At 39.9% G+C, this 19,779-nt stretch overlaps 3 protein-coding genes across 4 annotated transcripts in view; 1 reads left to right on the top strand and 2 right to left on the bottom strand.

Annotated features, from left to right (window-relative positions):
* Positions 1-9,877, bottom strand: part of p3h1 (prolyl 3-hydroxylase 1) — a 10,172-nt gene extending 295 nt beyond the window's left edge. The window contains exons 1-15 of the mRNA XM_017496605.3: positions 8,894-9,877; positions 7,129-7,281; positions 6,856-7,045; positions 6,621-6,752; positions 6,155-6,294; positions 5,250-5,339; positions 5,065-5,117; positions 4,007-4,128; positions 3,550-3,704; positions 3,110-3,205; positions 2,801-2,951; positions 2,347-2,464; positions 2,180-2,255; positions 1,473-1,613; positions 1-260 (exon numbers count right to left, since the gene is read on the bottom strand). The exon at positions 1-260 is cut by the window's left edge and continues 295 nt beyond it. Of these exons, the coding sequence (XP_017352094.1) occupies positions 1-260; positions 1,473-1,613; positions 2,180-2,255; positions 2,347-2,464; positions 2,801-2,951; positions 3,110-3,205; positions 3,550-3,704; positions 4,007-4,128; positions 5,065-5,117; positions 5,250-5,339; positions 6,155-6,294; positions 6,621-6,752; positions 6,856-7,045; positions 7,129-7,281; positions 8,894-9,358 (2,342 nt within the window). The 5' untranslated portion in view covers positions 9,359-9,877. The remainder of the gene's footprint in view (positions 261-1,472; positions 1,614-2,179; positions 2,256-2,346; positions 2,465-2,800; positions 2,952-3,109; positions 3,206-3,549; positions 3,705-4,006; positions 4,129-5,064; positions 5,118-5,249; positions 5,340-6,154; positions 6,295-6,620; positions 6,753-6,855; positions 7,046-7,128; positions 7,282-8,893) is intronic.
* Positions 9,878-10,047: 170 nt separating this feature from the next.
* Positions 10,048-14,545, top strand: c21h1orf50 (chromosome 21 C1orf50 homolog). The gene is made up of 5 exons (XM_017450436.3): positions 10,048-10,288; positions 11,539-11,654; positions 11,732-11,818; positions 12,494-12,625; positions 13,681-14,545. Exons 1-5 carry the CDS (start codon positions 10,240-10,242, stop codon positions 13,864-13,866), a joined length of 570 nt encoding a protein of 189 aa, XP_017305925.1. The 5' UTR covers positions 10,048-10,239; the 3' UTR covers positions 13,867-14,545.
* On the bottom strand, positions 14,531-19,768 carry ap5b1 (adaptor related protein complex 5 subunit beta 1). Of its 2 annotated transcripts, none has more exons than XM_017450435.3 (3): positions 19,616-19,768; positions 19,170-19,339; positions 14,531-17,388 (listed from the first exon to the last, which is right to left on the bottom strand). In XM_017450435.3, exons 2-3 carry the CDS (start codon positions 19,302-19,304, stop codon positions 14,719-14,721), a joined length of 2,805 nt encoding a protein of 934 aa, XP_017305924.1. In that variant the 5' UTR covers positions 19,305-19,339; positions 19,616-19,768; the 3' UTR covers positions 14,531-14,718. The 2 variants fall into 2 exon arrangements, with proteins under 2 accessions (XP_017305924.1, XP_017305923.1); XM_017450434.3 differs by having other exon boundaries at positions 19,623-19,767.
* Positions 19,769-19,779: the final 11 nt, after the last annotated feature.

The following is a 19,779-nucleotide window of genomic DNA, read 5'->3' as shown; positions in this document are numbered from 1 at the left end:
GTAGCCATGGCCTTTGGCGGTTTGTCTTCACCGTGCATCTTTGTGTCACCGCCTGTGTCAGTCTTTTCCTCTGCAGGTTTGCTTGCTTGCTCTCCCGTTTCTATTTTCGTACCTTTTGCTGTGGATGTTTTTCCTCCATCTGGTATCGCGCTGTCCATCTCTGAGGCCGTCTCTTTGCTGCGGTCCTTCTCGGTTTTCTGGAACTCTGCGTTCAGTGGGCTGGAGAGCATTTTTAACAGCTCTTCTGCCTGAATTCGCTCCTGAGGAACCCCCCCCAAAAAAGTACAACATGGTGAAATGAATGAAAGTTATTTGAAATGATTCAAAAATGACTTTAAAGCACTTTATAACCTTGTTCATGAACCAATATGTTCACAATATCACATAAATAATAAATTAAAATAACTCAAAAAACAGCCTGATTTCTCTAATTCATGCCTTTGCAAATTATGCTAATTATTTAAATGTGTACAATAACATTTGGGGTATTTACTGGTGCTATTATTACTTTCCACAACCAGATCACCTTTCTGTTAAAGGATTTTAAAAAAAAAAAAGTCGTTCGTTTTAATGCAGAATTCAGACAAATTGGACTTAAGCAAACACAGACAGAAAGTAAGATAGACACTTAGACAGACAGACAGGCAGAGATAGATACGGTGCTGTGAAAAAGTATTCACCCATCCTGATTTCTTCTGTTTTTGTGTATATCTCATATTAAATTGTTTCAGAAATGAAAACAGCCTATGATAAATCAAAGGCATCCTAACTGACTGAATCAAAGGTGGAACTGTTTGGAAGACAGGGGTCTTGTTACAACTGTCGTAAACCAAACAGAATTCCACAAAAAGAACACCATAGCTATGGTCAAGCATGGTGGTGGAGGTGTGATGGTATGGGGATGCTTTGCTGCTTCAAGGCCCGGGGAACTTGTAATAATTATGGGAAACATGAATTCTGCTCTCTAAGTTTTTCACATGGGTGATAGGTGTTGGATCACTTTTTAGGCTTCAATAAAAAAAATTAAAACTGTATTGTGTGTTTACTCAGGTGACCTTGGTTTTATGTTGTATTTTGCTTGAAGATCTAAAACTATTTAGTATGAGATACACAAAAAACTGAAGAAATCAGGCAAATACTTTTTCACAGCACTATAGGTAGGTAGATAGATACTATTTATTTATCTATCTATATTTATCTACCTATCTATCTATCTATCTACAAGCATTGAAAGAAAGAAAGACTAATAGACAGACTGAGACAAAAAGATAGACAGACGGACAGATATAATAAGCTAGATAGAATATCCCAAGTATGTATATTACCATAGTATATTTCCATAACTGCGGTTTAATAACTGTGATAATGATATGAAGATAAAGGTATATTGTATATTTAAGGTTGTGGGTGAGTGACGCCGTGGCTAAGCAGTGAAGAGAACATTAATGATAAATAACTGTAGTGGAACTTGCCTTTTCATTGTGTCGAGGATCCAGAGTGAACCACAGAGCCACCGCACACCTCTGACCTTTTGTCACAGCCCTGACTCCATGAGGGTTCTCCTTACCAGCACCGAATGCCACGATGCGACCGCACTGAGGCTTCACCACCGCCTAGAGAGAGAGAGCAGGGGAGAGAGAGAGAGCAGGGGAGATGGAGAGAGAGAGCAGAGGAGATTGGGAGATAGAGAGAGAGAGCAGGGGAGATAGGACAAAACTCCTGCTTCACATTTCTTAAAGGAAAATCGAGGATAAATAAAAGGCACTAAAATACTGAATACATTGATATACATTTCACAGTCATGTTCAGTAAGGTAAGTAAGTAGTAATTGTTAGCAATATATGAGTAACATAATACTTAACACACAAAGTTCAAATATTACAGTAGTCCAAAATTATAAAAATCTGGAAAGACAAGAAAATGCAGGATGGTCAAAGAAAATTCCTAATGTTCACTTTACTGTTTTTTTCATTTGCACGAAAAAGTTTGGGAACGCCTGATGTAAGGGCTAACTGCAATATTTAGGACGAACACTCAACAGCACCACATGCTGGCCAAAACACTGAAATAACCACTAGATATTATTTTACTAATGACATGGGGACAGCTGCATGTACAGTGCATGTTCATAAATCATTTAAACACTGTGTATGAACGAAACGATCTGTGAGAATCGTACCGTGATGGTTTTGGCATCAAGTTCTGTGAAGATGAAATCTCCTCCTTCAAAGTCGTCATTGAGGTAGACGATGGCGCTGAAAGGAATGGAGAGTATATTGTTAAAAACCAGTAGTAACCAGTAACCAGTAGAATCATGGCTGGGTGTTGTGCTGGTTTCGGATGTACCTGTAGTCCCGGTGCGTGTACGCCGGAGGCTCTTTCATACACTCGTTGAGTTCGGAGATCAGGAGACAGTTGTCGACGTGTACAGGATGGCTCAGGTCATCTCTGTCTTCTTGCTTCTCTGCACAGGAAGACACATGTATATGATAAAGCCTTGGTAAATTAAATAGTACCTTATTTTTTTAAATGACTCAGACACTATTTTGTAGTTCGATCAACAGATTTTCTATGGGTTTCAGGTCAGGGCTTTGTGATGACCCCCCCCCACCCCCCCACCCGAGCTGCTCAATCAGAAGCTTCTAAAAGTCGTTGCATCAATTTCTGCGATCTTCCAGACTGTTTAAAGAAACAGGAATCTGTGTATATATAAACTTTTTGAACTGTATGTACATCTAGCGGTCAGGTTTTCAGATTTATATACTCCAGGATGGTGGCATGTGAACAGGGCTCCTCTTACCCTCGATAGCGGAGCGGCAGACCAGGTGCGAGTAGGAGAAGTACAGAGGAGACTGGAGACTGAAGTAGGACTCCACCACTTTGCGCACCTTCTCGCTGAGGTCGAAAAACAGACGAGCGCTCTTCAGAGGAAGCACGCCTTCCTGACCGAGCTGTCTCGCACACACACACACACACACACACCGCGGAATTCTGATTTAAAAAAAAAAGAATAAAAATTCCACTCGTAGCATGACGCATCACGGATATCTTAATTACGACGAAGACTTATGTATAAGCAGTAAGGAACGTGATGGTGCGGAAGTCTTACCTTAAGAGCTTTGAGAACAGTGACCCCCTGGAACATCTCGCTGGGGGAATGAGGACTCGGCCTTCCTCTGTAGCCGTCGCCTTTCTGCGCCGCTGTCTAAAGCAAAGTGTTCAAGTGGGAAGGGGGGGAAGAATTTATTGACTCGGTTGTGTCGTAACTGAACAAATCTACAACGATGATCTGTGCTTGAACATGATATACACTTACTATAATGCCCCTGCACTCATCGGTTTTGCAATTACTCTCTTTTTATATGGACTACAGAAAGGCTATGATGGTCGTTTTTGACGCTACTGCAAGAAAATTGATTTCACTTGATATAATAGCATTTAATTTCGGCTGAATAAAGCACTGCTTTCACACTTTTCTGTCCAGAACGACGACCGTAGTGCCGTTTGTACTGATATCGTCTTCGCTCGCTAACAAGAGTAAACACTTACATTAGAAAGCCGGTGTAATTCCCGACATTCGTCGTCGGTGATGACTCCGTCCAGCACGACTCTCTGTGAACCGTTCAGCGCTTTGGACGTCATGCTGACCGTGATGCCGTCGAACACCGAGCTGTGCTCTGGAGTAGGTGTCGATTTACTGACTCCTAAAAACAAAACGCATGAGAAAAGTAAAGTAGGAGATAATTTTACAAAAGTTTCCGGGTGAGGAAAAATTATGTTGCACTATTATTATTATTATTATTATTATTATTATTATTATTACTACAACAACTTATATACAAAATGCTAATTCCTATGCACTATAGGAAACTCGACAGAAGTTTCTCAATGATAGTTTTGTAATTGAGAGGATCTGAAAGTTGATTGGAGGACAGAAAAGAGGTTGAAAAGAGGTAGTTATAATATTTGTTGAGGGTACAAATGTTTTACTCCTGAGCCTGCTCACCATCATTAACCATCTTGGTGATGTCCGATGACTCCTTGGTCTTCTCCTCCACCAGCGTCTCGATTTCCTTCATGAGATTGCCGATCTCCTCTGTGATGCGAGCGGCTGTCTCTCGGTCAGCCCTGAGCGGCACAGAGACACGGTCTGAGCGTTCATAATCGCTCATAAGAATGGAATAAAGCGCTTTGTGTCATGCTGTTACAGGAAAATAATCAATGCCGGAACGGTATTGTGCAAAACCGTCAGAACAGTGTTTTATTCTTCTTATACCACAGCAATTTTCCAATGATTTTTATCCGTTTATAATTACATTTCATTTAATACCACCCCCCCTACCCCGTCTCTTTAAGTCAATAGGAGAGTCCTCTATCCTGAACGTGGCTGGACGATATGAAAAAAATATCATGTCACGATATTTTGAAGACATTACAAGTACTATACACGCTTTTTTATCATGAGACGCATTTGCTTTGGCTGAACGTGTGTCGTGATGACGTCACACGACACGTCTCAGCCCAAATCTGCGGTAATTTAAAAAAATTTCTGCGATCGCAAAATCCTGGATGGACTGAACACTGAAATAAAGGGAATAAAATTAACATTACATTTTTTAAGATAAAGAAAAACTTCAACTTTGTCAAAAATGACATCAAATCTACTTCCAGATTTCCTGTTTAAAAAAAAAAATCAATTTCAAATATACAGAATTCACGACATCACGGTAAAGCGTATCTTGACCTCGTGATACCGATATTATATCGTGATCTACGGCTTTTCCTCTAAGCGCTGACACTGGAGACTGCTACCACAAAGGTTAAATAAATGCCTCCGCACGCTATTAACATTTTATGTTGAGCATCCACTGTACGACGTTACTATAGAAATAATAACGTGTCGGAAGGAACGCATGTAGTTTAATATAAACCTGCTGTTTCAGCTGCTGTTCTAGAAAATTAATGAACATGTCCTGATTGGAGAATACAACAGCTCTGTGGTGTAATTACATTGAAGCAGACCTCATCGTTAGGACATTTATATCAGATTTATTCGTTTATTACTTTTGCTTGTCCCTGAGTTTCTTAGGCATGATTTCTTCTGGTGTCCACGTGTCCTGGAAAAATAAAGAAATAAATAAAAGAAAGAGAGAGAGAGAGAGAGAGAGAGAGAGAGAGGAATTATATCTTTTTGCATTATATTTTCCAAAGCATTACAGAACAATCTAAACTGCAGGTTTGGGACTTACCGGATCAACAAACGTGATTCCAAAAATTTCATATCCAAAATATAAGAGCTCTTTCTCCAGCAAGGAATTCTTGATATACTGCTCAACACCCTAGGGTCGAAAAAGCAGTAATAATTAGGACTGGGCGATATATCAGTGTAATATCGATATTGTGATGAATGATTACTCGATACATTTTTCTGAGGTATCGTTGGTATGGTGATTTTTAAAAAAAAAAAAAAACGTTTTTAGTAATTACAAATTAAGTGGTACTGTATGGACTCTGTTGATTTGACGTAATTTACTTCAACTTTGTCTTCGTAGGCATTAAAGTATCATCAACCTCAAATGTGTTTTTTTTTGTTTATTTTACTACTGTCTTGCTGACAGTTTGTTTGCTAAATTATATATCGTGATACGCACTGTGTATCGTAGAAAGGTCCTCGAGTATCGTGATATGATATTTGTCATATCGCCCAACCCTAGTTATAATAAATAATAATAATAATAATAATAACAATAACAATAACAATAATAATGATAAAATCTAAGGAAATCTGAGATTCACCACTAAAACTAAACGGTTGATAACCCGCGCTCTGTCATTCCTACACACCTTTCTAGCACTAGCATTATACTGAGATCCGACATACCTACATGAGTTCTGAAATAGTTTCAGAGCTTTGAGTTAAATTAAGTTGTAGTTATATATCGATAAATGCTCATTTAATGATGGATCTTAACTGTTGCTAGGAATTTTAAAACAGACACAAGCGTATGAGTATAACCAGCAATCCCTCCTCCTTCTGGAATATTCCATACAGAGTACGAGTTGGAATTTGGGCCAAACGAATATGCACGTCGTCTACAACGAGAGGACAAATCCTGCACCTCGGATCAACAATAGTCATGTAGCAAGCGAGCACCTCTCTGGCTGTAATTGCAGCAGCTTTTTCTTCACCCAGTATAGCCGAGTAATACGCCAAGTTCTGCTTCATCACCTCGTCGTCAGGACGGAAAAGTAGGAAGGTTTTAGCACATTCGATGGCTTTCTCGTACTGCTCGCCTGGAAAAGAGGAGTACAGGAGTAAACCAACAGCAGCAGAAACACAGGAGATCGATCAGATTACAGAATTTGACTTAGAAGGAGTTCGACATGAAAAAAAAAAATTTATATATATATATATATATATATATATATATATATATATATATATATATATATATATATATATATATATATATGCACACACACACACAAATTACCAGAAGCCAATCAACATCAAACGTTTTGCACATTGAATGCGCTTGAATGTTTGGATTATGTTTATATGCGGGTGCAAATAAAATAAAATTGTTACGTGACAGAGATGAACTGAGAATGTGTCGTACTGTTATAGTAGGAAAACTGGAGGTAGTTAAAATGTGATGGCAGGAAGTCTTCGAATGGTTTCTCTCTTCCAGCGGTGGACGCCAGCTCCACAGCACAGTTCTGCTTACAGTTCAGAACGTACAGGTAGTGATCTGTAGTGAAACATCACGATCAGCAACTTAATCTGCAGGCCAACACACACGAAATACTGACATCATGAACGTGCTGAAAACAAAAAAGATGTCTGCTGCTTACCCGTGATGGATTGGAAGAGGTCAGCATTGTACTCCATGTAGTTGTATCCGTCGTAGTCGTACGCACCCTCGCACAGCGCCCGGCACTCCGCGTCGGCCGGGAAAAACTCCTTAAGTGCCGCCTCGAAGTGTCCGACGGAGGAGGAAAAATTGTCCGCGCTGTACAGCCGCTTCCCTTCCAGAAACTCAGCCTGAAACATCGCATCAACATGTCATTTAAACACCAAGTAAGGCGATCCAGCACATTACCCCGACTTAACTTTCGGCATCTCACCATGTGCGGTCTGGCCTCGAGGTCTTTAAAGTCTGTCTCCTGAACGCCGGCCATCATGCTGTAGTACTCCAGGTTCTGTCTCATCTCCATGTGGTCTGGGTTCGCAACGTAGAACGTGTTCGCCGCAGCCACAGCTTTGTCGAGCTTGTTTATCTGCGGATGCGGACAGACGAGGTTTTTGTTTCAAACTCTGATATGTCACAGGTCTATTACCCACACAGATAAGGCTAACGAGAAGTGTCATTTGATTTTAATCTAATTTAGTTTGAGTCAAAGAATACTTTTTTCAGTCACCACAACAATGATTAGCATTTACGTAAATCGTTGGTGCGGTGAAATGGTGAAAAAAAAGTATAATCTTTGAATTAAGAGAAGATATACATATGCTATGTATACTACATACAATCAATAGTTAAAGCGAAACTGTGCTAGGTTAACAACTTTACTGTCTCAGAAAATGTTTTAAATATTTTTAAATATCATTTTAAAAGCCAAAAACCATATGACAAACTGACTAAAAAGAATTTTTTTCTGGATAGAAAATTGTAGTGAGTTCAATTAAAAGCTGAGGAAAGAAAAATATCAAAACTTTTTTTTTCATTAATGAAATTCATTTATGACAAATTTTAATAGTGATTTTTTTCATGTTTTGTTTTATGCTATTTTATGTTTATTACTCTTTAATTATTCATGTTATTACACATTAATAACATTCTTGAGGTAAAGTATATGCTGGGTGCTAAACCGCTACGTACTTCCGCATACGACAAAAATAGTAACCATAGCAACCGGTGCTTCGATTACTATGCTACTATTAAAAAACCAGTGTGCGGTGCGGGACGCACCATATACCGTTAGCATCTTATGCTAACACTGAACGCCTGAGATTAAAGGCAGTTTTTAATGCTGTGCCTCACATCTATACGGTTTATACGTAGAATATTTTTTTTAATTCACGAATGAATAGTAATGTCTGTGGCGTGAAGTAATCTTTTAAACGTCCTTAAATGGGTCTCGGCATGTACCATTTAACTCCACCTAAAGACGTGGCACACGAATCTCAGTGGGGTTGTGGGGGGGGGGGGGGGGGGGGGGGGGGGGGGTTCAGAGTAGTGATGTGTCGTTCTTAAAGGAGTCGGCTCTTCTAGGTGAACATTGAGAGCCGACTCTCACACATACTGGATATATACACGCCCGTGTTTTTTGGAAGATTTAGGCAATTATGATATCTCATGTATCGGGATAAATCGACATTAATGTTATGAAATCAATTCTAATAAACCACTGATACAACATGGAACAATAACTTTAATAACATGAATGAAAGCATGTTTACTGTTTTGTATGCTTACAATTGTAATTCCTTTGATTTTTGTGATTGTTTAAACTGAATGTAAATCTCTTTAACGCAAAGTAGTGTTAGTTCGGTCATTAGAATGAGACAGGGTGAGACCTCAGGAAACAATTTAATCCTAAACGCTAGGGAAAAAATGTAGTGAGTCGTTAGGGGGCTGAATCAAATCAGTCGAGCTGAATCAAATGAACCAAATGACTCGATGAAAAGACTCGAAATTTCCATCACTAGTTTAGGGACGTGGTAAAGCTCATACATGTGTTTTCTGTTGGGAAATGGTCACAAAACTACATAACAGTTGTTCTTCGTGGATAGACTGGTCTACTTTTTGATGTTAAACTTGCATGGTGCAGTCATGCATGCTGATGCATCTGGAAGAACTTTGTGAAGAACTATCTGAATGATGTTTACCTTAAAATAAGCCACTTGCAGGTAATTATACGGAGTCCTTTTCCTGAACTCGAGCTCGACCTCGTCGCTGACTTTGTGCATGGACGGCGGCCCAAGTTTCTCAGCCTCGCACCGGGACACGCACTCGGCCCGCTCGAGCACGCGCTGGAAAAATCCCAGGTCTTGAACGGGACCGGCGCCGGGAAGCGGAACGGGCGAGCCGGGATTGGTGTGCTGGAAGGCGGTGAGGTTGGCGCAGGATAAGCGGCACTGAGCCTTCACTTTACGCAAAATGCCCTTGTTCCTCAGAGCGCGCTCCATGTTCAGGATGACCGAGAACCAATCCTGCTTGTAGTACGCTTCAACTGCGTTGTCGAACAGCAGGTCGTACGGCTCCAAAACACCGCTGAGCTCCGTTTCACACGAGCCCGGCTCCGAAACGGACAGAACCAGGAGGAAAGTGAGGAGAAACGCGGTGGAGGCCATGATGGAGAGCTGCGTGAAAGTGTACCACCGGCGCGGTCAAGCTCTCATCACGGATCTTCACCAAGAGCTGCAAACTTTTTCTCTTTTCCTAACGGAGGGGGCGGGGCAATGTTTAAAGGGGCGTGGTATTAAAGACATGGGGCCGTGCTACTATCACCGAGCATCGCTAGACAAATAAATCATCATACATTAATATTTATAATTCATAATTATTAGCACCCTTCAACAAAATATGCAGAATTAACTATAAAATGTATTTACATAAACAAACAAAGCCAACTGGCACCATCATTAGACTGCACAAAATGACAAAATTATTGTATAAAACGCACAAAAGTAATGTAATTACACTTAAGAAATTGAGCGATTGAATTGCCTTTACTCTAAACAAAAACACTTTCAGTCGTATAATTGTTTTATAGCCGTATAGTTGTTTTAGTTAAAAATTTGCCCTCTTCAAGATGGCGACCCGGTTGACATGTTTGGTCTTAATACTATTTCCGGTGATATATGACCAAAAAACTGTCAGACCAAATATTTTAACATTTTGCTAAAAATTAAAACGTTATTGTTTCCTACTTGAACATACTTTATCTTAAAATAAATGGTTACGAAATTATTCTTTAAAAAAACAACAAAACGTTTTATTATTAGAATCCAATTTTTTTTTTGGTATGTATTATACAGGCGTTTTAATAAGCCTACTGAAAACGCACTGGAAACGCAGGCTTGCATAGTTGTTTTGCCGAATTGGTAGATTGATCGGTTATGAAACGGGAATTGAAAAGAGAAAAGTTGAACGACATATTTGATAATATTTTAGCTGGAATTAAATCTTAATATCAGTCAAATACAAATACAGTGAAAATTAGCACTGCCAAATGGATAAAGCTGTCAGTTTACCGAATCAACCTGACAAATTAACCACAGGTACGAGCACACAATGCAGAATAAATATTATTATTATTATTATTATTATTATTATTATTATTATTATTATTATTATAGAAATGTAGAGTAACAAAAAAAGTAACAGGCCAGATTTATATCAGATTGGAATAATTCAGTAAGTATGGCTTAATACACAACTGGGAGTCCTGCTCAGTCTGTTACAGCTAATTATTCTATTATTATTATTATTATTATTATTATTATTATTATTATTATTATTAGTGAAGATCCAGAGAGAGAGAGAGAGAAAAGTTAATAATAATTAAACTGAATGTTGCCTTGAGACGTGAAATGTGAATGTCTGCTGTCTATATTTATTTATTTAATTTTTTCCCTACTACTATAAGGTAAGTTCTCATATAACTCTTTGCTGTTACAACCTAAAAGCTCGTAACACTTATATGAAGTGTTTATTCCTCTGATATCATAGCAATTTAACCAACGATTATTATTTTTTATTTTGTGTAACGTAAGCGAAACGAGTTAGTTCCTCAAATCACTTTTTTTGCAGCTATAAGCAGTCATTCCCTCTCAAGCCTTTCTTACATCTCTCTCTTAATGCACCTCGGGCTGTTACAAAGCGCTGACACTGGAGACTCCTTCCATAAATGGAAAATTTCCTTTGCAGAAAACGTCACCACGGCCACGATTACGCTTGGTTTTGGAAATGGGTTTACGTGCAGCGTCCACCGTAGGCTTACAAGTCCCTGTAAACGAGCTGTTACTATAGAAACGATCTAATATTAGAACAAGTGCATTAATATGAACCTGTGATTTGGAGCTAAGCTACTGTCAGAAAATTAATCACCAGCTTCAGACATCATGAGAACATCAGAATCAACAGCCCTGTGGTGTAATTTAAAAAAAAACCCAGATAGTCTGCAATTTTTAATCTGTATATTCTGTCCGAAGTGTACATTACTATCGGACTAGGTCATGGAGTTCAATCTGATTTCACGTACTAGTACTTTTTAAGACTTTAATGTGTGTGATCAGATAATCTACAGAACTGTCATTTCTATCTATTCTATATTCTGACAAATCCTGCCTTCTGTACTGGGATTGGTTATTGTTTTAAAACAAATGTATTAAATGAGTTCGAATCGCTTAGGAATGTATTCGAAGAATAATTTGTTCACTCAGGTTTTTTTTTGGTAAGTTCTTTAGCCACACCCCCTTGGTTGATTGCCATGGGAAATGCATAATTCAATTTCATGTTAATATTTCAGTTACACTGGTGGAAACTAACAGCAATCCAAATGGACTGGAGCTGGTGAGCTCTTATCACACCAACCGACTTGGAGATCCCACGGACCTCGTCGCTCTGGCTCAGCAGGTTCAGAAGGTACGCTGGGTTTTCAGACAAAGCCTCACACATTATTCTCTTCCTGCTAATCAATACAACTTCCTTGTTTACTTTAGGGAGACCAATTTGTCCGAGCGAACGCTTGCAACAGGTTGACCGTCATTGCCGACCAAATAAGATACTTACAGGAGCAAGCAAGAAAGGTGAGAAATATTTCGATCACAGCGCTGTCGAATTCTCAAATCTGATCGGTCAGGTGTCGATTCATTCTCTATAACAGCGGCTCTGAGCGTAGCGCAGGTTTATGTTAATGCGCTCGTTCTGATACGTTATCGTTTCCGTAGTAACAGATCGTCTGCAGGGACTAAATAATGTGCGTAATCGCGGATCTGGAGAAGTTTAAGATTTTCTTTAAGATCTTTGGGATGGGAAAGTGTTCAGTACAAAGAAGTTTACGGTTTCTTTGCGATTTCTCAGTTGCGTGACAATAAATACAATCATTTTGTCTTATCTTCAAAAGAGAGGAAAAAAATGCTGTAACGTAAGTGAGAACAGGAACTGATTTGTTTCATGGACGCTAAACATTAACAACTATAAACGGATTAAAAAAAGAATGGTGTGGTGTTATTTCATGAATAAAAACATAATTGCTGTGGTACAAGAGGAATAAAAGTCTTCACTAATTAACGCTGCTTCCTCACACCACCCAATTGTTGATTATTTTCCCATAACAGCACGTCGCAAAGTGTTTTATTCCTTACTGAACGCCATAGAGATGTAAAAAATTCTTAATTGCTTTCCTGTAATTATTTATTTACAATACAGACCAATGAATATGTTTTAACGTGTGAATAATTGTTACGTATATTTTGTTTCAGGTGTTAGAGGATGCGAAGAGGGATGCCGATCTCCACCATGCAGCCTGCAATGTTGTGAAGAAGCCCGGAAACATGTACTACCTGTACATGCGCGAATCTGGCCAGCGTTACTTCTCTATCCTCTCCCCGAAGGTCAACTGTTCACTTTGCTGCTACCGAATTTCATGTAATAGCCATAGCGATGAATCATCAAGACCTTCTTTAGGCTCCGAGACTGTACACAGCGTTATAGCACTTCTCCACCGGACAGCTATCCGTATCGTAGCCGAGCGACAGAAATCGCACGACTTTAGCTATGAAAGTAGGTGGAGTTTCTCTGGAGCGGTGGCTTGACATGCACAAGTAGTGAAATATTACACAAATGCAAATAAAGGATGCTGAAAAGAATCCTGGCATCTCTCACTTGACGTTCAAATGCAATTTCGTATTAAATTTAAAAAAAACGGGGAAAAAAACGCGCAAACGTTCACTGATCGGTCGTCCATGGCCGCCAATACTTTAAGGACAATATGGTCAGTTGTGCATTTTCTGTCCCTGGATCAAATCAAATGTGAATTAAAATTCTACGCTACTCATTAGGGCACTACGTAGGGCTTCGTTCTGTTGTATCCTGCATCTGTAGGGAGCAGCCATGGTGACCTGTCCAGTGGAAAAGCACCATTATACAATATTATATAATTATATATATTATATTTATATACCAGAGTTTCCAGTAAAAACTTTTGGTGACAGCCAATGTGTCCAGGGATCATAAAGTTTACTGGAGAAACATGAAAAAAATCTGGTCTTCTCATTTCTGTGTTTATTTTGCACTGTAACATTTTGGACTATGCATAGTATATGTGATTGTGGCTGCGGGGCGTGGTCGAGAGTCAGCTGTTAACCCGAGTTTACTTGTGTGTGTGCGCGCGCTTTAGGTGCCTCCCGTAACGAGCCCTTATTTAGGTGTTCAATCATGAATGAACTTCGCGTTTGAGAATTTTTGGTTTTATCAGACATTTTTTAATTTTTACGGTCAAAAACTGGTATTTACCGGCTAACGGAAACTCTGATACATACCCACGAAATGGAAAATTGATGAACGGAATATGGAAAACTGTTACAGGAATTGTGCACGTGTTCATCAGTGCATTAAAAAAGCACGTTTTCCTTTTATAACAATTTTTATTTATTTAATTTTTTTAAAGGAATGGGGTCCTAGCTGTCCACACAAGTTCCTCGGTGCTTACAAATTGCAGTACGACATGTCCTGGACACCGCTGGAAGACGTCGAGAAACAGGAAGCTGAAATCAGTGTGATGGACAAACTCCTGAACAGTCAAACCGCTCTTCCGGCCAGTGCAGAGCTGAACTTTGACGGTCTTCCAAACTGAGCATGTGTACATATACGACATAATCTGTTAACTGCAAAAATAAATAAATAAATAAATACATGCTTGCCCATTTAAACACGTTTACAAGAAATGAAGTAATCGGATATACATGTGTGAATCAGTGGTCTGTATTCTGTTTCTGTACTAAACCTACAGAAGAACGGACATGCTTTATTATTTATTTCAGGGGTTTGTAGTTGCAATTGCACATTAATTCTGCCCTTCTTTGTGCCGTCTCAAGTTTGAAAGAGATTTTTAGAGCGTTAAGCCAGATTAACAGTATACATGCTTCGAATCACCTGATTTGAAACAAAAATCCATACTCTATCGTAATTCTAATCCGATCTAAATGAGTGTCCTGTTCCGTTCGACTCGGATTTTAATTATGATGTTCGCATTAGTGTTTGGTGATGAGGGATAATACTGTATAGCACAGTCATGAAAGAAGCCATTCACACCTTACGCAGGGAACTGTGTAAAATGTTCTGTAAGGACATTTTTTTTTGGAAAGAGTCTAAAGTGTCAGTGCTTTGTAACATTTTGTTTTGGGGTTTTTTTTTTCAGTTCCATAGTTCTAAGCTGTGTGACTTGTGGTCACCGAGCGTGAAAATTTGTACGATCTGCGAAATCTTTTTTTTTTTTTTCATTTTAAGAATAAAAATACAAGTGTGCGATTCTATTTTATTATGACAGTTTCAATTATTTACTTCAATATACATAATCCTGGACTGTGCATAATTTTGTATGTAACTACTTTTGAAGCAAACACATCAAAATATAATTCAGTGCAATCGATTGTAATTGTAATACAAACATGATAAAAAAAAAAAAGGCATACTCAAATTAATTCAATTAAAATTCAACACGTATCCCGGTACGGGTCCTTGACTCCTCGTCGGCTGTCGCGTTACGATGCGCCGTTATGTTTTGTAAGTAGGAGTTGACATGAGGCAGCAGTTCCCAGTTGTCTGTCGCAATACTGACTTGAACAGTGTCCTCACCCTCTCTGATCGCCAATAAAACATGAAAAAGAGGTGGAAGGTAAAACAGGACCTTCCACCTATTTAGTTCTTGCGCAATAACGTAACCCTGGAAATTCTTCTCGATCAGATCCGCTAGAGTGTTGCTTCCAGTCTTAAAACAGAACAAGCTTGTCTCTGAAGCGCTAGGTTCTCCTGACGTTACGGAGTCCCAAATCCGATCAAACACGTCTTCCTTGCGCTGAAGCGACGTGCCTGGCGGTAAAGGCACGGGGAGAAATATTTCACGGAACGACACTTTAACGTCAGGGAGATGAGTGTGCCAAGACTGTCCGTCTTCCGTGGTGAAAATGGCGCTCACTTGTAAACTCGTTGGGTACGGGTGAAACGGCTTCAGCGTCACGCTGACTCGATGCGGCTTCCGGTCTCTGAAAAGGCACGGCACGTAGATGTCGTCCACGTTCATGTAGTGCGACGTGTCAACGTCAAAATGCAGGCATATCGTGAAGAGTCGATCGAATCTAGGATCCGTGGTGTTCACGTGAGTCAGGCTGTACGTCAGAGTGACCTCTGAGGCAAAGCCTGGGGTTTTGAGTTGCTCTTGGTAAACCTCATACAAGTTCTTCTCAGTCAGGACTTCTGTACTTGGGACTACATCCTGAGAGTCATTTTTGTCAGCCTTTATAAGCTGAAGCACACAACTGTCAGTCTGAAGAACCGTCAAACAACTGCCAAGTTCTTCGCTTGCAGTAATGGCTGACAACGATCGGACTTTCGCCTGTCCTCCGACGGGGGCTTTGGCAAGGATTCCGGCATGTTTTTCCCAGGACAAGTTGGTAAGAAGGGTGTAGTAGAACCGAGCGTGGTCTTGAATGTCTGTGTCCTCGTAGTGTCCGGACATGTGCTGGAGGAGATCCGCCAGTTCGATGAACATCTGGTTCAGAGTAGGGTGCTGGAGCAAGTTGCGGCATACCGCGAGAATGGCGGCGCCGACGTGCCAGCTCCTCCTTTCACAAAGGTTGGAATTGACCAGGATGTCAAGAAGGAAGCAGATGGTACTCCTCTGGGCAATCTGACTCTCCTGTGCCACTCGAGCCAAGATTTTAAGATGCCAAGCCAAACTCTGAAGGGTCAGTTGCGAAGGAGGCAATCCCACAATGCACCTTTGAAGAGCTTTCAACAACCGGACCGACCAAAGCGAATCCTCAAAGCGCTCCTGGATTCGATCTGTGAGGTTGATCAGATTTGGCGCGAGGTGGCAGTTCCTGGAATACAACTCGCGTAACCGGTGGACAAGTTTCTCCGAGAGGTTCTCCATGTGGTTGAAGTGCAGGAGGAAAACGAAAATTGCTCTGAAAGATGTCACCACCGTTTCCCTGCTGCCGTGATTGTCTACTATTCTGAGCAGAGCCATCACGTGATCGACCAGATACCCCAGACCTTGGCCATCCTCTTCCTCGTTTGCCTCGAGGTGTACCAGGCAGAGAAAGTTTAGTCTACAAAGCATTGTGGTGCTATCGTTGAACACAGTAGGGAAGAGGGACAGTGTAAGCTGAGGCGTGATGAGGACAGGCAGGCACTCCTCTCCGCTGCTAGAGATCGGTCTGTTCTCGGGAAAGTGAAGAATGCAGTCCATGTAAAAGAGCTTCTCAGGAATCCTCAAAAGGGGATGTTTCGCCATTCCTACAAGACGCTTGAGCAAGAAATGTTCGTCTTCTGCGGTGAAGAGGCTATCGGTGAACGTGCCTTTCATAAACAATGTGGCGTGCATTAGCTCCACGTTGGTTGTTCCAAAAAGCCTGAGCAACTGAGACTTGAATATGGCCGGAGAGATGCCTGGTACCATCGCCACCATCTCCACAAGTCCTCGGAGCAAGGCCGCCTGAGCGGGAGACGTCATCAAGTAGGATTCCTCCAAGATCAAGGACATTATGGACTTCAGCTCTTTGAAATCCAGCGTCGTCGGGAGCTGGGGGACTTGCGCCATGCTGACAGACAACGTGGACTTTGCAAGCTTGTCAGATTGCCATGCAAAGCCTTCGTTTCCGGCTAAGACGCTCCTAAACTTAGCGTTATCCACGTCTTTCTGTTGGGTCAAAATCTGGATCGCGTTCCTGAGTGCCTGCGTATAGAGCGTGCAGTATGACTGATGCAGAACAGTGGTTTCCTGCTGCTTAAGGTAATAAAGAACCTCTAACTTTTGTGACAGAAGGCCCGGTTGGCAGGTCTCCATTTCTAGAAGACACTCACAAGCTGTGCCTCGGACGGCGTGGAGAGCCGGACCACCTGCGTTATCATTCGTGTCCTGAATCGACGTGAACAGAAAGTTCAAATAGTCCTCGGCGACTTTCGATCGGTTGGCCAAGCACGACGTGCATATCAAAACGTTGGCGATAGCCAGCATGAGGTGGCACTTTAGACTGATGGATTTCTGTGGCGTAAAGTTGAGAATCGACACGAGCTCCTGCGCCGTCTCCTCTCCTGCTGACGTGGTTGGGCAAAGGACCGTGGGATGCTCCAGTAATACAGACAGAAGGAGAATCTAGCATAAAAAGAGGAACAAATCATTCATAATCCTATGTACAGCTCAAAAACACACAACCCACAATAAATAAAACGTGATGGCACCTGTTATCAAAAACACACCTTTAACTGACAATTCCGGTGCTCGCTGATATTTTAACCCTTTCCCTTTCACTCTCAATAGCATATTTTTCTTCTCTTTTTAAAAAAAAAATGTATACATGTTCCCAACCTTTTGGATATGATCTAATCAGCTTGTAATCCTCTCTATTCTTCCTGACATTTCTGCTATACCTGTGGCTTCTTATTTTTAGTGTCGTTGCTGGAATACATTACCTTTCATTTCAAACCTACTGGAAGACATACGGTATACTGTATATCGTAACATTTGTTTGATACAAGGCTCTCAATTCTCCACATATCGAACAAAACGTTTCAACAGATGCATTAAATTCATCATGATAAAATACGGCTTATATCATGAGGTTTAACAGATAATCGTGTGGCTCTAACAGCACAGCTAGTTAACAGCAGGATAAGAAATGTCACTAGCGAGTCATACCGTTACGATGCTAACAGTCCGGATGAATCACACAAACACTTTCAATTTATCGTACCTTTATTGTGTTGAATGTTTTAATCGGTCGAAAATGCAAACCTAAGGCAAAAAATATGCAGGAGGCGCTTCCTTTACCTATATCGAAAAATTTAATCATATCGTATCGAATTAGAGTCTGTGTGTATTACATTGTTAAACCCCTATAAAATATAGGAATCTTTTGTGTTTTACTATGCAAACTAGAGTTCGACCGATGGATCGGTTTTGGCGATCAATCGGCACCGATAACTGATTGCTTTACCTATTGGTTATCTGCAAAAACCCAAACCGATAGTTTTTCCTGTTTGCAGAACGGCTGAGTTGAAGGGTCTACTGTCGTTATACCGTACGAGAGCATCCTCTAGCGGCGAAATAAAACTATCACTGGCAAATTTTGTTGTGCTATGTGAAGTGTTTTTGATTCATTTTGTACGTCTCTATTGTTATTTGGAGTGTTACGTTTTGTTTCAGTTTGGATGTATATCTTTATACATACTAACTTTAATATTTATTAATAGTTTATATATATATATATATATATATATATATATATATATATATATATATATATATATATATATATATATATATATATATATTTGTATATTTGTTTCATTTAAAAACGTACAGGACATTTTCACGGTTCAGTCAGTACTGTTTTTTTTTAAATAAGATTCAGGGATATTTTACTTTGAGCGTTATATTTTCACTCAGTATCAATTTTAAAAACTATCGCTTGATTTAATAGGCTATCAGAGGTCTTGAGTTCAAATCCCAGCACTGCGGAAGGCCCTTAAACCCTCAACTGCTCAGACGTATAAAAAGTCGCTCTGGATAAGGGTGTCTGCCAAATACCATAAAAAAAACATCTCAAACTCTTGAGATACACACACACACACACACACACACACACACACACACACATACATACATATATATATATATATATATATATATATATATATATATATACATACACACACACATACATACATACATATATAAGATTTAAGACAGCAGCCTCAAACTGAATCCTTAAAATCATGTTTTAAAAAAAGTCAATAGTAGGTACCTTAAATACAAATAATAAAAAAAATAAAGCGAAAAAGGAAATGAAAATATTATTGTATTAATGTTGCTGTTTGCCATTTTAATATTAAAGTAATAATAAGAAGAGGAAAATTCACGTGTTTTTGACGTACCTTCTTACTGTCATTTGCTTTGTCATCCCTCAGTTTGTCAAGAAGTTCAGCTAAAAAAGTCTCAGAGGTGGTGCAGGACAAAAACTGAGTCGGACTCAATAAAAAAGAGGGAATTCTTTGATTCCAGGATGCCATGATGAGGATTTTTGGTGATGGTGATGTTGGTGAAGCTGTGGTGAAATAATAATAATAATAAAAAAGGTTGTTCTTTAAATTAGCTGTATGTTTACTAACCGTTCGTTTACTCTAAAGGACACAAAAGAGCTACGACCGAAGACATGCACCCTAGCGCACTGAACAGTATGTGAGAATAGTACACGAGTCTGCTTTTCTCATACTACTTAGTACACAAGTATGTGTACATACTGAGCCGGAGTGCCTTAACGTGCACCAAAAACAACTTAATAACGCCACAAAATGCATACTTACAACAACAGGATGCTTACCACTTACATTTAGAAGACTTTCACTTTAAAATCATTAATGAAATGTGTAGCTTTAGGACTGATCTGACACTTTACATCCACTCTCCACTTGTCTCCTCGGTCGCCATAGCTCACCATGTCATGTGATCGTGCTTTCATTTCACGTGACTCGACTCTAGTTATGA

Source organism: Ictalurus punctatus, chromosome 21 (assembly GCF_001660625.3).
Source record: "Ictalurus punctatus breed USDA103 chromosome 21, Coco_2.0, whole genome shotgun sequence".
Taxonomy (NCBI): Eukaryota; Metazoa; Chordata; class Actinopteri; order Siluriformes; family Ictaluridae; genus Ictalurus; species Ictalurus punctatus.
The sequence above is the reverse complement of the archived record's forward strand: the minus strand, read 5'-3'. Positions and strand labels throughout refer to the sequence as shown.

Coding starts and splice junctions, on each gene's coding strand:
- c21h1orf50 (XM_017450436.3), top strand. CDS start 10,240: ATGGATAAAGCTGTCAGTTTACCGAATCAACCTGACAAATTAACCACA. Junction 11,655..11,731: donor TGGCTCAGCAGGTTCAGAAG/GTACGCTGGGTT, acceptor TGTTTACTTTAG/GGAGACCAATTTGTCCGAGC. Junction 11,819..12,493: donor TACAGGAGCAAGCAAGAAAG/GTGAGAAATATT, acceptor ATTTTGTTTCAG/GTGTTAGAGGATGCGAAGAG.
- ap5b1 (XM_017450435.3), bottom strand. CDS start 19,304: ATGGCATCCTGGAATCAAAGAATTCCCTCTTTTTTATTGAGTCCGACT. Junction 17,389..19,169: donor AAGCAAATGACAGTAAGAAG/GTACGTCAAAAA, acceptor TTTTTATGCTAG/ATTCTCCTTCTGTCTGTATT.